At 44.1% G+C, this 15,461-nt stretch overlaps 1 protein-coding gene across 11 annotated transcripts in view; it reads right to left on the bottom strand.

Moving 5' to 3' along the window:
* The window catches only part of LOC112457413 (collagen alpha chain CG42342), a 78,152-nt gene that overhangs the window by 21,192 nt on the left and 41,499 nt on the right, over positions 1–15,461 (bottom strand). For 9 of the 11 annotated variants that reach the window (XM_025020442.1, XM_025020438.1, XM_025020439.1 and 6 more), the window contains 4 exons: positions 15,060–15,113; positions 9,505–9,684; positions 7,822–7,927; positions 4,231–4,319 (listed from right to left, as the gene is read on the bottom strand). In XM_025020442.1, coding sequence (XP_024876210.1) covers positions 4,231–4,319; positions 7,822–7,927; positions 9,505–9,684; positions 15,060–15,113 — 429 coding nt within the window. The remainder of the gene's footprint in view (positions 1–4,230; positions 4,320–7,821; positions 7,928–9,504; positions 9,685–15,059; positions 15,114–15,461) is intronic. The other 2 variants (XM_025020443.1, XM_025020435.1) reach the window with 1 other exon arrangement.

Raw genomic sequence — 15,461 nt, 5'->3', positions numbered from 1 at the left:
TCTACACGGTGGTCCAATCAAAAATATCTCAGGGGTTCTTCGACGAATTTTGGAGGTCTGGCTTTCCTTAGCGAAAATGTCGGATCGCTAGATTACTCTATGTCCGGAATAAATTTAAATCTGATGAAAAACAACTTAAAGGACCAGTCGCAAAAGTCAAGATACTTTCAAAAGAGATTAACCCCTGCAGGTATCGAGGAACCAAGATATTTTTGAACAAATCTGGCACACTCCGTATACGTTAGTTGTAGTTAGACGTACACTTGGCCGCGGCTTTGCAATCGGGACGCACGCAGCGTATCCGGGACAAGCATCTCCCGGCTTCGCGTCTCGTTAGAGAGGCAAATCGAGCGGACGGGCGAAATTGCGAGCGAGCTTGCTTTGTGGTCGAATGGCGAATTTTACGGTTCGGTGAGCCGGAGGTAAGTATCGCGGGCGGGCACGTGTATCCGCGAGTTTACCGTCGTGGTTCGACCGCGAAACTGCAGCGGAACTGTCGAAGTTGCCCCGAAGTAACTCTCAGCGTCTGAGACCGCGTCTATAAGGGCCACGGGGTTACAAGACTTGCGTTATATTTCGTACATTTAGTCGCGTTTCCTGTAGACGTACATTTCCGTTACTTGCGAAATTATTCTACGGTACTCCATAATCGCGAAAAAAATTAGAAAGCGCAATTGCAATTATATTGAGAACAAACCTTAAGGGAGAAAATTTAATTTTACGCAAAGAAAAGTACGAGATATTTTGCTAACTCCTATATGTGGTAAAACTTTAGTAAATATCATTCGGTCTCTCATTGCACCTTAATTCAGTTTGGTTTATTCGTTTGGATATATGTACTTTTCCATTGGAAAATGTGAAATTCGTGGATTTGTTCTTTTATTCATTAATCAAAAGTTTGTCATGCTTTTAGCATTGCACGTGGTAAAATCGCCAAAAGGGTACCGTTGACTTACTAGCCACTTCGCTGCAAAAACCGGCTCGCTGTAAATCCACGAAAATAAAATACACAGAGTTACGGAGAATTTAATATAACTTCGAAATGGAACGGAATACTTTTCTGTCATGAACATATGAACAGGTGAAACCTTCACACATTACGGCAAGAAACACACACTTTTGCATTAAATATAAATGAGCGTGTTTGAAAATTAATTTTGTTAATGAAATTTTGTTCCGTGGAACAATAATTATTGTACAAGTCTTCAATTTACTTTGCAAGAACTTTTGACCAACTAATTTATATAGTGCTTTATGCTTTCAATCATTTCAATTGTTATATTTAATTTAGCAAAGAATTCGTTATATACATCCTAAAATACTATATGTGCAAAATACAGATTCGAGGTATAATAAAAGCCGTTAAAATAAAAGAGAAAAAAATTAATAGAATTATATTTTCTTCATTAGATTAACTCCTATTTATTCCCTGTATAACATTATATTTGGAGACAATTGAATTTCTACTTGCTTACCATGCTAAGATTGACAAAATGTATATTAAAATGGACAGCAAGAGGAATCTTGAACTAATATTCCAAAACTAATATGAGCAAAATTAGAGTAACTAAACTTCATCGATGAAATTACATCTCGAATCACATTTCCATAGACAATTTCAAACACGTTAAATGCCACACAGTGGTCACCTATGGTCAGTGCAATCACGCCGAAGCGTTTCATTAATTTTCGATGCGACCACGAGCGTTCGAGAAGTCACGCGTTGTATCAGTGGATCAATTAACGAGCTAACGAATACATGCGTCAAGAAAATTTCACTTTGTCTTTCACACAATTAAATACGTCGCGCGTTCTCAATTCCAGCGATATTGATATTCGTGGAAAACGTGTTATACAAACTGGTCTGGAGATGCGCCGCGTGTGGGGTCTCCGTTTGCAATAGCCGTCGGGAGAGAGAGTTACGATCACTCGGCAGATCTACGAGTATACTTACGATGGACCCGAAAGAGCAGTACGGTCGTACGCCAAGCTCTTAGGCGCACTAGTTTACAGGTGTTAGGCGCGTAGGCGTGTAATTCGGCCGGAAGGAGAACGCTTTAAGCCCGCCACCCCCTGTGTTCGCTCGCTCGTTTGCTTGCTTGTTTGTTTGCCAGCTCAGTCTGCGGTTCGCGAATGTCGCTGGTGATGATGCGCACGAATGCGTGGAGACGATCGACGTCTCGACGTTCGCGCGAAGGGCAAAAAAACGAGAAAAAGAAAGAGAAAGAAAGAGAGAGAGAGAGAGAGAGAGAAACAGAGAGAGAAAAAGAAAGAGTTAGGGGGTGAGAAGAGGGAGAATCCGAGGGGAAGCCTCGGATACCACAATATGGATACGTGTTATTTGCTGCCACCAACGTTTCTTTTTTTTTCCTGCTTTCTTTTCCCGTTCCTGCCTACTATTCTACTCTTTTTCTCTTTTCATTTTCCATGTCATTGTTTCTCTTTTCGCATTTTTTGTATGGGACAGACGAGTCCCGACAGTCGCTCGAGGTATGTATGCAATTCCGAGGACGGACACGGGCGGGCGAGGAAAGCTCCCGAAGGAGGCGCGAGAAAATATCGCGTGTAAAAAGATATATACATATATGATTTCGCGAATCGAATGGCGACGTAACCGTAACAATGTTGCCGAATAATAAATAACACGTGAAATATTCTGTGGTCAATTTATAAATGTATGAATTTCAAATTCGCTGTTACTTGATTCTATACGGGGAACGAATATGCGCGTGCGACCGCATTTGAAAACCATTCGGTTAATTTACATTGCGCGCACAAACAAGAGGAATAGTTAATCAATCGAGAAATAAATTTTTTACGCGGCATTCAAAAATTGTGGACGCAAAACAAAATGGAGAGAATTCGTTTTCGCGTTCTTTCTCGTCGACGTTTCTTCTCGCATCCCATCCACATTCCGTCCGTGGATGCAAACATCTTCGCGAAGCGCGGAGATTATAAATCGCCTCACGGCGGAGGAGCTTCCCTCGGAGCCCGTAACCGTAACCGAGTGACGATGCTGTTCGGCTGCAGTTTATTCGACGATGCAAATGTGACGGAGTGACGTACGTGCTCATGCTCGCGTGACTGCGTGAAGAGTGCTGTGTGCCGTGCCGTGCTGTGCACGCGCGCGCCGTGCTTGCGGCACGAAGAAGCGTCTCGTGGAGTCGCGCTCGTTTTCGCGACTGGAGATCTCGGGGATTACGAAATCTAATATTCCGCGAGAAAGGCGCGAGACGTCGGCGACGATGCTCGAAAGTAGGGCGAACGAGACCAAGAAGGCGAGAAGAAGCGAGGATGGACGAAAAAAAGAAAGCCGGACGTTTTTCTCGCGCAGAAAGGAAAATTACGGCGTTTGTTCTCCGCGGAATTGCGGAGAATTATTTAATCGATAAAAATAGAAGATTGAAATCTCCGGAAGAATCGAGCGCAATTTCAAATTTAAGTTTACCGGGATAATTAATAGCTGTGACATTCGTTAAATCGTCGTTAGGCAAAAATCGAAGAACGATACATTTTTTACAAATTCTGTGAATTAAGTTGTTTAGCACTCTCGAAATCGAAGCAAACAAACGAAATGTGACAAAATCGAAATGTAAACGCAAATGCGACGCGAGATCCGCTGCTCCAATTACAACGCGGAATTAAGAGCGACGTAATCGGGAATATCAAATCAGGCAATCTAGAGCCGTCGCGCGACGGAAACTCCGCTGACGCTAAAACACTCGGTCTATATGTACCTATATATAGATACTGAAGAGGCATGGTGTTGTGACGCGATGTAAAAGACAGACTGTACTCCCACGCGAAAATAAACTACGGTTACGTCATGCTACGCAACATGAGGGATCTAAGTAGTGACAATTCAAGTCAAGAGGCATGCGGTTATCAGCGTCCGAAGGGACGTGAGTGTCCGATGTATTTCGCTACACCATGCAAAAGCATGCACGCAGCATGCGGGACGCAGGATGCAAAGGGGGGAGGGGGGTTCCAGAGGATATCGGGGGAACAGATTGGATGGACCATCCCTTTCTTTCCGTTTCCTTTTTTTTTGTCCTTTTTTTTTTAATTTCTTTCTGCTTCCTGCTACGTTCGGATTCAATCAACGGATAACGGGATCGGTCGGGACGAATGGGACGGCTGGGTTAGGGGACGGGTGGGGCGGATGGTCGTATACGGGGGGTTACTTTGGTCGATGGTCGGCGGCGGTCGGAGGACCTCGCTGAAGCTTACCCTCTTCCCTTGCTTTCCCCGAGCACCCTTCTCGCCGGGCAGGCCGGGCGGTCCTGTCGGGCCCAGTTCTCCCTTCTCGCCCGGGGACCCTGCGTGCCGTGCATAAGATGAAACATGGTGCCCGCACACCACGCTGGCTCGTCCGCACGCACGCACGCACGCACGCACGCACGCACGCGAACGAGCAGCGCGGAATTTCCGGGATCGGCGGTGTTTTTCGAAGATTCTCTTCGAGTGATCGAACGCCGAGCGGCGGCGTTTGACGAATCGCGTGATCGGAACTTTACGGAAGTGAATATCTGGACCGAGAGAAACGCGGCTCGCGGCGATTTTTGGAACGAGACGAATTATAAGAAATTTTACGACGAGTAACGCGATCGGCCGAAATGCCGCAATGTAAACTCGAATGTAACATTATCAATCAAGATTTAAGCGGCTAAGAACTGGAATTACGGTCTGTCAAGTGTACGGGATTAACACTTCATTTATGGCGACGTATTCAACCGTTAATATTTTATCAGCAAAATTCTGACTTATCGCGTCTACGGTTCTCCGATAGAACTGACAGCTAACAACATGGTACGTCGCAACGAGAACGATCAATGTTGTTTCTGTCACACGGCAAAGAAACTTCTATATCTGCATAATAAGATTTTCTTTCATTTGCTCGCCAGTAATAGAGTGACATTTGTCGTAACTTCCGTAATACTGATACAATGATTAGAGAGAATATTCTGTCTCTATAAAATTTATATAAATTCAATTCAATTAAATAACAACTTTATTACTATATTCTTTTATATTTTATAAAGAAAAAAACTTCTCTGAAAAGTAAATATAAAATTTGCTTCCTGTAGCGAATAACATCGATATACCTATAAACTGTTAACTTGCAATGTTTCAACACGCACGAGCTACCTTTCTGTGTTTTATCTGTATCATAAAGTCACAACTACCATATAAAGCTGCAACTGCAAAAACTGTTCCCGCGTGCACGAAACGAAATTCGCGGATCGCGCCGAGCCAGAGTAAATACGCCGGTGTGGCGCACGTCGTTGATTCTAAAATACGACTTCGTACAATATCGACAGTAGCTTTGTACAACACCGAGAGTTTCCGCGACTCCCGCGCTCGCTGCAGTTCGTGCCATGAAATTGCGAGACGGATTTGTATGTGGCTAAATTAATTCTGTCAGGTGCGCATGTATAATGCCCGGAAACGTTGTTACTCGTCCTTGCTTCTCTGCCGTCGTCGCGCAACGGTATAAAGACGGATTAGCGTTCGCGTAATTTCGTTCTGTCGAATCCATCGGACTCGCAGCTTGCTAGCCACGCTTTTCGCGACGTTGTGTCCTCGACACGATCGTTTCGCCGGAGCTATCTTACCAAGGCTAGATTACCTTCTCGCGCGACAAGATAAATCGATGTAAAGCTCTCCATCTAAAATTCGCAAGCTCTACGAAAAAGATTTAATTCGGTCTTACTATTAAATCCCTTTTAAAGTCTTTATCTTTACTTTGTTCTCGATTAGGATAAAAGGATTTGATCTCGAGATATTATCTAATTAGCTTTCATTGAAGAAATGATTAATCCCAATGCTATTCGAATCAAATTGATTTATTTTCGAGAAACGAGCATGTGTATTTCGGTGCAAATGCATAAATCGTGTAATTTCCAACGATTATCACGTTCCGACAGTCTCTTTAAATCCAGCTAAAGATTTCAGAGCGTAAACGAGCGTGTTTAAAACTGTTTCGGTGTTTTCCTGTTTTCCCGACGCGATTCACACTCAATTATAATCACGGAATTCTCCCCGCGGATCAATCATGTCGCGAGGCAGGTAACTGATACTCGGCGACGCTTTTGCCAATATCCAACGTATCACGGTCAACACGGCGCGCTGTAAACGGTCGTTTACGAGAGTAGCGAGATCGGATTCTGAATACGTCCGCGATCGTAAATCATTTTCTCGCCGTCGTCGTCGCGCAGTATACGGCGGGGTGGCGCGCGAACATTGACGAACGACCGAGTCGTGAGATATTGGCGCGAGAAGGGTCGGAATTTTTTTTTCTTTTTTTTTAAGTCGGCAGTCGCCGCTCGCATCTTTTCGCGACGAGATATTCCTCGGCTCGCGCGAACGCGCCGTGCCTCAGGAGCGCGCATTTATTACCCTCTGCACTATTCACGAGGAGCGTTGCGCGTGGTGTCTCTTGCCTTGTAATTTTAACCAGGGAGCTGAATCTTTTACACGCGGAGTATCTCGGAATTGTCGTGACAGTTCCCGGAGGCAACAGATTTCTCGGTTGCACTTATATAGCGGCGCGCTTTTTCGGCGAATATTTCATGGAAATTTCACGTCGGTCGCATCTTTATATAACGTTAATACCACTAAGTATGTTTAGTCTAATGAAATTTAGATTAATTGTGTTATAAAGCCAATCCAATTTTTTACAAAATTTACTTCTGCATTTTTAAAATCTGTTTTTCACACACACACACACACACACGTCCTATTTACTTTCTGTATGACTATATAATCCTTCAGAGTAACGTTGCGCACAGTAATACTTTAACGTGCTTAAATATAACGTTGACATTTAATTATATTTTTCTTTCATTACAGAAAATTTTCCTAATGTTTCTTGCGTGTGGGTGTGTGATCGTCATTTTTACGAGATTAATTTCACGACGAACCGAGTATGAATTTCGAGATACCATCATGTATATAAATGCGTAGCGCAGTTTTTTGGACGGTGCTCCTCGCGGACACTCAACTCCCGAAGGGTTAACGTCCGATCTGCACGGGACGAGTGGCGGCGTAGAGAGAGAAAAAAAAAAAAGGAAGCTCGCGCGAATGGCAAAGAAAGATTTGCTCACGGCCGCATACATTACTACATGCGGCCGAGACACAGCACGTGTATACGCCCACCGTATAACCGCGCGATCGCCTCTCGATCCTCTCGAGGAACAACCTGCACGGTCATCCAAGTCAAGATTTCCTCATCAAACATTTCCGCGTTTTCTTCGCCTGAGGTCACGCCGACGCGCGAAGATAATCGATTCACGGATGAGTGCAGCTCGTCGTGTTCCGATTCCGAACGATCGCGGCACGGATCGACTTAAAATTAATCGTTTTTTCGCCGGATCGCGATACTAATGATTCCTTAATCGCGCACTGCCCATTCAAAAGAATTCTTCGGGATTATAAAGTGGAAGATTATACAGCATGTCGAAATAAACAGAGAATAATGTGAAAAATATCGATTTTAATAAAACGATAATAAAACGTGTAAACTAGAAATGTTAACTAAAAATACTGTCGAGAAAATGAAAAGTAAACATGACTATGCGAGTAACGAAAAAAACAAATTGGGCTCAGCCCGGTATGTGATTTCCTAATACAATTGGATATAAAGCTACCAAATAAAGATATCAAATTCAAAATGAAATGATGACGAAATAAATAATTTGCACAGAAGATTCGTAGAGAGTTACCGTAACGTCGTTCTCGTATTCCTCACGGGGAATTGCAATTGACGCGTAATGTTTAATCATTTATTTCGTATGCAGATTATCTCGTTTGTATGCTTACCAGGTGGTCCTGGTGGACCAGGTGGGCCTTCGAATACTCCACTTGGAAACTGCTCACCCTTTAAGGTCGTCGTGAAGCCCCGATCGCCTTTATCACCCTTGTCACCCTGTCGAAAATAAACTTTCGATGACTTTTCGATATTTATTACATACTACATAGCCTCCCTCATATATTCCTCGCTTCATTACAATAATTATTTCCTGAAAATGAAATTATCTTATTTATTTTCCGCGACAATTCTGTACCAGCGAGTACGAACAAGTTAATTAAAAGAACACTTTCCTAAATGGATAGCGTTTGATGATCCTTTACCGTGGCAGTATCAAGCGTTAGTAATTAATATGCAGGAACGTGCTTTCGAATGTAATTAATTATAGTTGGATTAAATTAACAATGCGCCGGACGTAATTAATACTCCATTGTTCTGTAATCGCTCTGTTGTACTCCATTAATAATTATCGGTTGCGTAACCTCTTGAATGACGCAATATTAAGTGTATAATACCTATGTAACGCTGCGCTTCTTTTTTAACGATGGACCAGCTATACATAATAGCTTGCTTGTTTAATTGCAAAAAGTGCCTTTGCGCGAAAAACGATGCATATTCTTTTCGCCTTTGCGCCAATTGGTTTTGAAAGATTCATCGCGATTAAGCGAAATTGAGAGAACGCCGGGCCGGTTGAAATTTGAGAGTAATTCAAAATCCCGTGAGATTAGCTGGATTTGTTTCAAACCACGTACTTGAAAGCTCGCGGCCCCGTGATCATTACATAATTCCACGGTATAACGTGGTTACCTGCGGTGATATATCCGTAATATTAAATCATTCCCTGCGGAATTTTGAACACGGTATCGGACGTTTGATATTTCGTAATACGCAAGCCCACGATTATGCGTGAAATCACGCTTTATAGTTTCTATTGGGTAAATAAAGTTAAGTTTAAACTCCGTATTATCAATTCAGCCATTAACGAACCGGCAATAGAGATAATTTATGCAACAATGTGACATAACATATTTATGAAAGTAAAATCTGTCACTATTATTATGTAAACGCATGTATGTTTACGCGGAAATGCCCCCTATTTTTATAATATTATATTTTTTGCTCTTTGTCTTCATTTCTTTAATCTTGGGATAATTATAAATTCTTTTAACGCACGTTTTCAATTAATATTAATGAGAATTATTCATCATTATTCGGGAGATAATTTAGTTTCTGCATTATTATCTGTCCTACTTCTATGCAATCTCAACTTCGCTTAATTATTTCCGTAATAACATTTTTGACATGTTTGAAAATGACCGTTATATGCAAAAAGGATTCGAGAATGAGATTTATTAATTTTAATAGAATTTTTTAAAAATTCCTTATGGGATATTTTTTTACAATATTTCAATATATTAAAAAGAGTATATATAGTACTAGAAAAATCTTTTAAATAAATCACTTGTCCCTCATCTTTTCAATGTCCATGCGTTCTCCACCAAGAGAACGCATGCTACTTTCACCCCTTTCGTGACGGAATGCCACCTGTCACGCCGAGAGGAGGACAGCTGACCGAGGAAAGCTCTTCAAATCTAGGGAAACGGATGACATTTGATACCTCGATGTCCCAAAGACCGGGACATGGCCGACGTGTAACCGGAGATACGGCGTGGATTAATTTCTCTCGGACTCACCTTGGGACCTGCAAGTCCAGGCGTGCCCGTCGGGCCGATAGGTCCGATCGGCCCGGGCGGGCCCTTCTCCCCTGGTGCGCCGACCTCGCCCGGAATCCCTTGTCTGCCCTCGTGCCCGGGAAGACCCTCGGCTCCTGACGGACCGGGTGGTCCCGGCGGTCCAGGTTCACCCGGCTCTCCCTGTTACGTCCCAAGAGCGTTACGTCGTTACGGCTTTTCTCTCCGGCGAGAGCCCTCGACACAAGAGTGTCTCTCGGTACTCGTCGGTTTGTGCCACGGACTGACGGGGGATCGACAAGGGGAAGAGAGAAGAAGGGGGGTTCAAAGAAGAAGGAGAGTCGTATATGTGGTGTACGATCTCTCGGGTGAGCATATGAGGAAGGTGGAACAGTAAAAAGAAGTAGATAGCGAGAGAACAAAAGATAGACAGAGCCAAAGAGATAAAGAGTGGGGTAGACGAAGTTAGTAAAGAGTCCAGAGAGAAAGACAGAGAAAAAGAAAGACAGACAGACAGAGAGAGACAGAGAGAGGGGGGGGAGTATGTGGACTGGCGGGTAGACGCAGGAAAAAGGATGAGAACTCGCGAAAGAATAGTGCATGGAAACGAGAAAGATCTCGGCGCGCGTGCGCGGGGGTACGAGGTTGCTCTTTTGCGCGGATTTATGGTTTCACGATGCGGCGAATAACAACAGCGAGCTACGGAATGATGAACTTTTTACCGTATTATCGTATTACTACTACGCGCCGCTTCGGCTACGGCGCGATAAGGCGAGCGAAGAGTTTTCGTTTAGCGCGGGAGAATTTTTCATTATCTCTCTCGTAAGAAGACGCCCAAAGATGCTCGAGGTGTAACCGGATCCCGCGAAGAAACACCTCCGTGATGGTTCTTAGGATCGTTTCTTTCTCCCATGGATACTTTCGCGCGATCGTTTTCGACGTAATGTAGAAAACTTTCCGACGTGCTGGGAGCCGTTAAAAGACGGTGTCCGTTGGACGGATCCGGAGCTAAAATCGCGGCACGATAAGTTCGAAGGCAATTTTGAAATATCTTTTAAGCGAACAAGTTTTATCTTTTCTTCGGCAGTTCCGCAGTTATTGGCACTTATTCCTCGAGTAAAGTAATTTAACGAAACAGAAAGAGCTAAAGGAAAAGTGAGAAAAGATAAGTTTTGATTATATTCTTAATTAGTTTTAAGTAATAGGATCTTTGTGAAAATGCTTAATTAATTCTCGTTTTTACACGTTTCATCATTATCGGAGAGAGAAAGCCAACAGCGGATTTCTTGTCGAGAAAATCTGACGAAAGCCGACGTATGTCAGAGAATTTGTCAATTTTATTTCTAAATTAAATATCTCGATAATAAAATCGTAAATATTTTTAAATTCCTATCGGCTTAAAATTCCGCTGAAATTATCCGAGGGATCAGAATTCTTTCTTTTTTTTTAATACTTGGCGCGGCCGCGTTATATAACGGTACGAAAAATATCGCTGTTAGTACGTGTCATATGCGGTCCGCTACGCGTGCTCTCGGGTCAAATATTAATTAGACCCTTCATCAAACGCATTCGGGACGATGAATGCCGCGGTTCGTCGAAGGCCCGGGCTATTGAAACAGCATTTTCCAGCGGCGATGAGACAGCCCGCCGTACACGAACGAGCAATTAATTTCTGTCACGACCGGAGAGAGACACATCAGCTGCCGAGCGCGACCACCCCCCCGAGAGCAACCACCCCCCCGGGAGCAAATGCGCGCGGAGAACACGTGTTTATATATGCGCTCGCGAGAGATGACGGCGGGGAAGACGATAGATGCACGATACGCGTCGCGATTCGACCACATCGAGCGCGCATACACATGCATGCAGTCGCGACGCATCCCCGACCGAATGATATGGCCGAGACAAATAACGATGAATCGTCGTTCGGTGCGTATAGCGGGACACCACATACACGCACAATATGGCCAGGCATACACAGAAATGTACGAGCAACGTTTAGAGAAGTCTACGACACGCGGCATGCATTGGGCCAGACGTATCTACACGCACGTACCAACACATATCCCGAGGGCGCAGGTGCCCCGTGGATGAAAACTCAACCGGAATGGCCCGACGAGGTGCGTTTTCGGAGATATACGCGGTCGTCGCGGGCATTTTGCGGGGGGGCAACATGTTTCATGGTTTTGGAACGAAAAAAACATAGAGAGAAGATAGAATAACTTCGGCGCAGCCTATTTTTTAATTTCTCTCCCGCATACGCCGAAACCGATGGGAGGCCTGAGGCACCGAGAGCCGTAATTAAACAGGTCTGAATATTCATGCAAATATGAGAACTCCGTCATATCGAAAGATGATTAAATTTTTCCATGTTGTTATAAAAGTGAATTAAAAATTTACATGTGAAATGATACGGCGTGCTATTAAATATTTTTAGAGAAATTCAGTTGCGTAAAATCCTTTTGTGTGTGTGTGTGTGTGTGTGTGTGTGTGTGTGTGTGTGCTTGATTCTAATATAATAAATATCATTTCTCGACGGACTACGCTAGTCGATACGACTAATTAAACTGGCGTAAAATATTTCTTTTAACTTCGCTTTCGCGGAATCTTCCGTGAAAAAGGGACAAGGGATGAAAAAACGACAAACTTCTCGCATCTCATGAATACTTACAATTAAACGTAACGAGGTTCTTTAACGGGATAATTAACTGCAGTTAGCGTTTCATTATTGAATCCTCGAACGTAGCTCTAGCTGTAACGTCGCTGGAGAAAGGGAATTTAGCTCATTATGGTTAACCGCCTCTCCCAATATTCCCGTGGTTGCGCTATATTGTCATTTATTATTTGTGTTACCCTTATGCATTACCACTGCCATTGTGTCAGGCGCTCGTGTATTTTCATGTAAATATATTACAACGCGCCTGTATCTTCAAAAGCATGTCTGTATCGATGCTCGCAATCGCGTCCCGTAATTCTCGAAATAGGTCAGGCGCGCTTCTCTTCCAGCAGCGCACCTGTCGAAGCAGCATCTTCGAAATGAGCTTTGTTATCTCCAAATCGACTCTCGGTGCAAATCGCCTCTGACATTTTTTATTCTTTTCCTTCGCCGCTACTCTTTTTTTAATAACGCCGCGTGATCCGATAATCGGGATATAATCGTCTCGCGAGTACATTTTGAATATTCGAGTTACGGTTGACCAACGCCCGCCGGAGGACCAGCAGTCACTCATTCATTCCCGACAGCTACATCAATACACCATCATCGTGCGATCATGCGACTGCGATACGATCACAGGCAAAGTCTACGGATACCACCTACGCGTTCTTTAAGTCGCCCGCGCATTCATCCAGCGGGTGGATGGACACACACGCGCGCACACCCGCATGCGTAGGTGGGTAGCGCACACACCGCGCATCGCACTACGCCACAGAGAGAAAACAGGATAGACTGCAGATGGTTACAAAATAGTATCATGCAACGCACGCACGCACGCGCCCCGTGTGTTGCGGAGGCGCGCGTGCGATTTTCGCATCGGCATGCGGGACGAATGCGGGGTGGGGTCGTGCATTTTTTACTCGCGCCTTATGTGCGCCAACGTAGCGCGGCACACCGTTGCCCCCTTTTTTTCCCTCCTCTTTTTTTTCCGCACGCGCGTTCCCGTCGCGCCGGGATTTTTTCGCGGCTACGCGACCACGTAATCCGCGCCTCTCTCGCGTAAAATTCCCTCTCTCGCGGAGGCGTTCGTGAATTTCGGGCGTTATTTTTTTTCCTCTATGGTTTTTTTTTAGTATTGACATCTTGCCTACGTGTCGTGTCGAATGTGAAACCCAATCATTATGAAGATTTAGTCGAAAAATATCGTTGATGATAATTTTGAATATTCTACCAAGTTAAACTCGAAAGTTTTGTCATTATCAGTATTTGTTTTATCAAAATCTTGTAATTCTAGTTTCACTTATTATTATTATTATAAATATCTCGTATGCATATAATGTTTCTATAAAAATAGATAATTTGATAATCGCAGATTGATCACAGACATCGTGTACAAAATTTCAAATAAAAGATCTTGAAAAAATTCTGAAAGATCTGAATTTCTTTTATCGTAAAATTTAAGTTGGAAATTCCTACGTTGGCGTAACCGAATAGCTGAAAATTCTTCGACTGTAAATTTGACTCTGAAAATTTCTACGTTGTAAAACTAATTCTAAAAATCTTTCTTCGGAATTTGATAAAGCGATGGGTCTCGAGCAACGACGGGGGCGATATCCCCTTTGAAACTCAAACGGCGCTCGTGGAAGCCGCCGCCGTTGTGTCAAGTCAAAGCACTAGCGCGGAGTGGATGTATGAAATGTGCGAGGAGAGGCCGGCCTCACCTCTTACTCTCTGAAAGAGTATAGGATATCCGCGCTGTTGGCACTCCACTACCGCGGCCGCCTCTTCGATCTTTCGAGAAATACGAATTCGACACCGAGACTGGCAGCCGAGAGAGGCTGTGTGTCTGCCTTTCGCGAGAGGATTTGCATTCGCCCGAGTGGTGGAAATACCGCGAGACGGCAAGACGGCGGCTTCCCTCCGCGGATTTTTCGAGTGGTCTTTCCTACGGCGTATCTCGGGACAATCGATTGCCGGGATGGTATACGAGGCGCGCGGTAACTTGTACACGACCCCCGTTAGAAGAGAGTAGAGTAGAGAGAAAGAGAGAGGGAGATGGGGGTATCGAAAGAATGGAGGTATCGAACCGTAAAGTAAAAGGGTACGTTGTAAGAGTCTAGCGAACCTCGCAAATGTTCGATATGGCGCGAGCACAGCGGGATGTGATTCGACCAGAGTTACACAACTGCTTCGAAACTTCCTTCCGCCGTGTTCGCGCCTCGTTTCGTTCCCTCTCGAACGAACGGTGCTCGGCACGAAGCCGCCGCGTCGTCGACCGCGACAAAATTCCGCCGTGCGATTAAGGGAGCGGACACAGACAGCGCGCGCTCGGTATCGGTTATCCGACCGATAAATAAATCCTCCCCGACAACTTCCGGTTGTCGCGACAGCGCGGGGCGAGAACTAAGTTTGCAATCTCGGCGAAAGGGAGAAATTAAATCGCCCCGGGATTCCTTCGAGGTGGGCAAACTTTTGCAACTTCTTTCCAGCGCGACAGCTCGTTTCAACGGCGCGTTTTCTACTTTCACCAGCGAATTTAGAATGATCCCGTGGTGTTTAAGTGTTCTCGAGAAAGTATGAATAAACAAAAGGTAAGTTTTAAAGATATTCAAATAATTCATTCATCTGCGGCACATTTCCTCCCGTTTTTTTTTTTCAATTTAAATATGTCCAAGTAACTTAAAAAATTTAACGTGTCTTGGAAATAACAGTTGCAACACGACGTTCACGTAAATAATAACGAGCGATTGACATATCTTAGATTTATAAAAATTTTAAAAATAAAATTTATCTTCTAAAAAAGCCAAATTGTACCGCAAAATTCGAATCGAGCACCATTCGTCGAGGGACCGACGAAAAGGGGAAGGAAATGGGGGAACTCCCGAAAAGCAGGCGCACTTACTTTCAGTGGTATGATGTTCTGCGCTGAGATATTAACCCCTTTCTCCTGAAGATCCTAAAAGTAGGTCAATACTACGGGTAAAAAACCAAATCGCTACAAGACAAAAACGGGGGGAGGGGGGAACGATTTTCGGTACCGGGCGGGAAGCGTATCGGGAAATTCATATCTTTTTTTTTATCAGGGGTTGAGTGGGGGAGGGTACGGGTTCTCGTATCTCACTGCTCTTCCGAATCCAAGGCATGCCCAGAGATATACCTAAATACTGTAACTTAAAGTAAACACCATTACCAACCAAAAACCAAAGTGAAAAAGTGCGTCGCCGTTGGCCGTTCGTTCAGCGGGCTCTCATTATCGTTCAATCACGACCAACAATAAATTATCTCGCATGATACATCGCAATTA

The sequence above is a fragment of the Temnothorax curvispinosus genome, unplaced genomic scaffold (genome assembly GCF_003070985.1).
Source record: "Temnothorax curvispinosus isolate PA1 unplaced genomic scaffold, ASM307098v1 QBEX01007764.1, whole genome shotgun sequence".
In the NCBI taxonomy this organism is placed as follows: domain Eukaryota; kingdom Metazoa; phylum Arthropoda; class Insecta; order Hymenoptera; family Formicidae; genus Temnothorax; species Temnothorax curvispinosus.
Note: the sequence above shows the minus strand (reverse complement) of the source record. Positions and strands in the feature narration are given on the sequence as shown.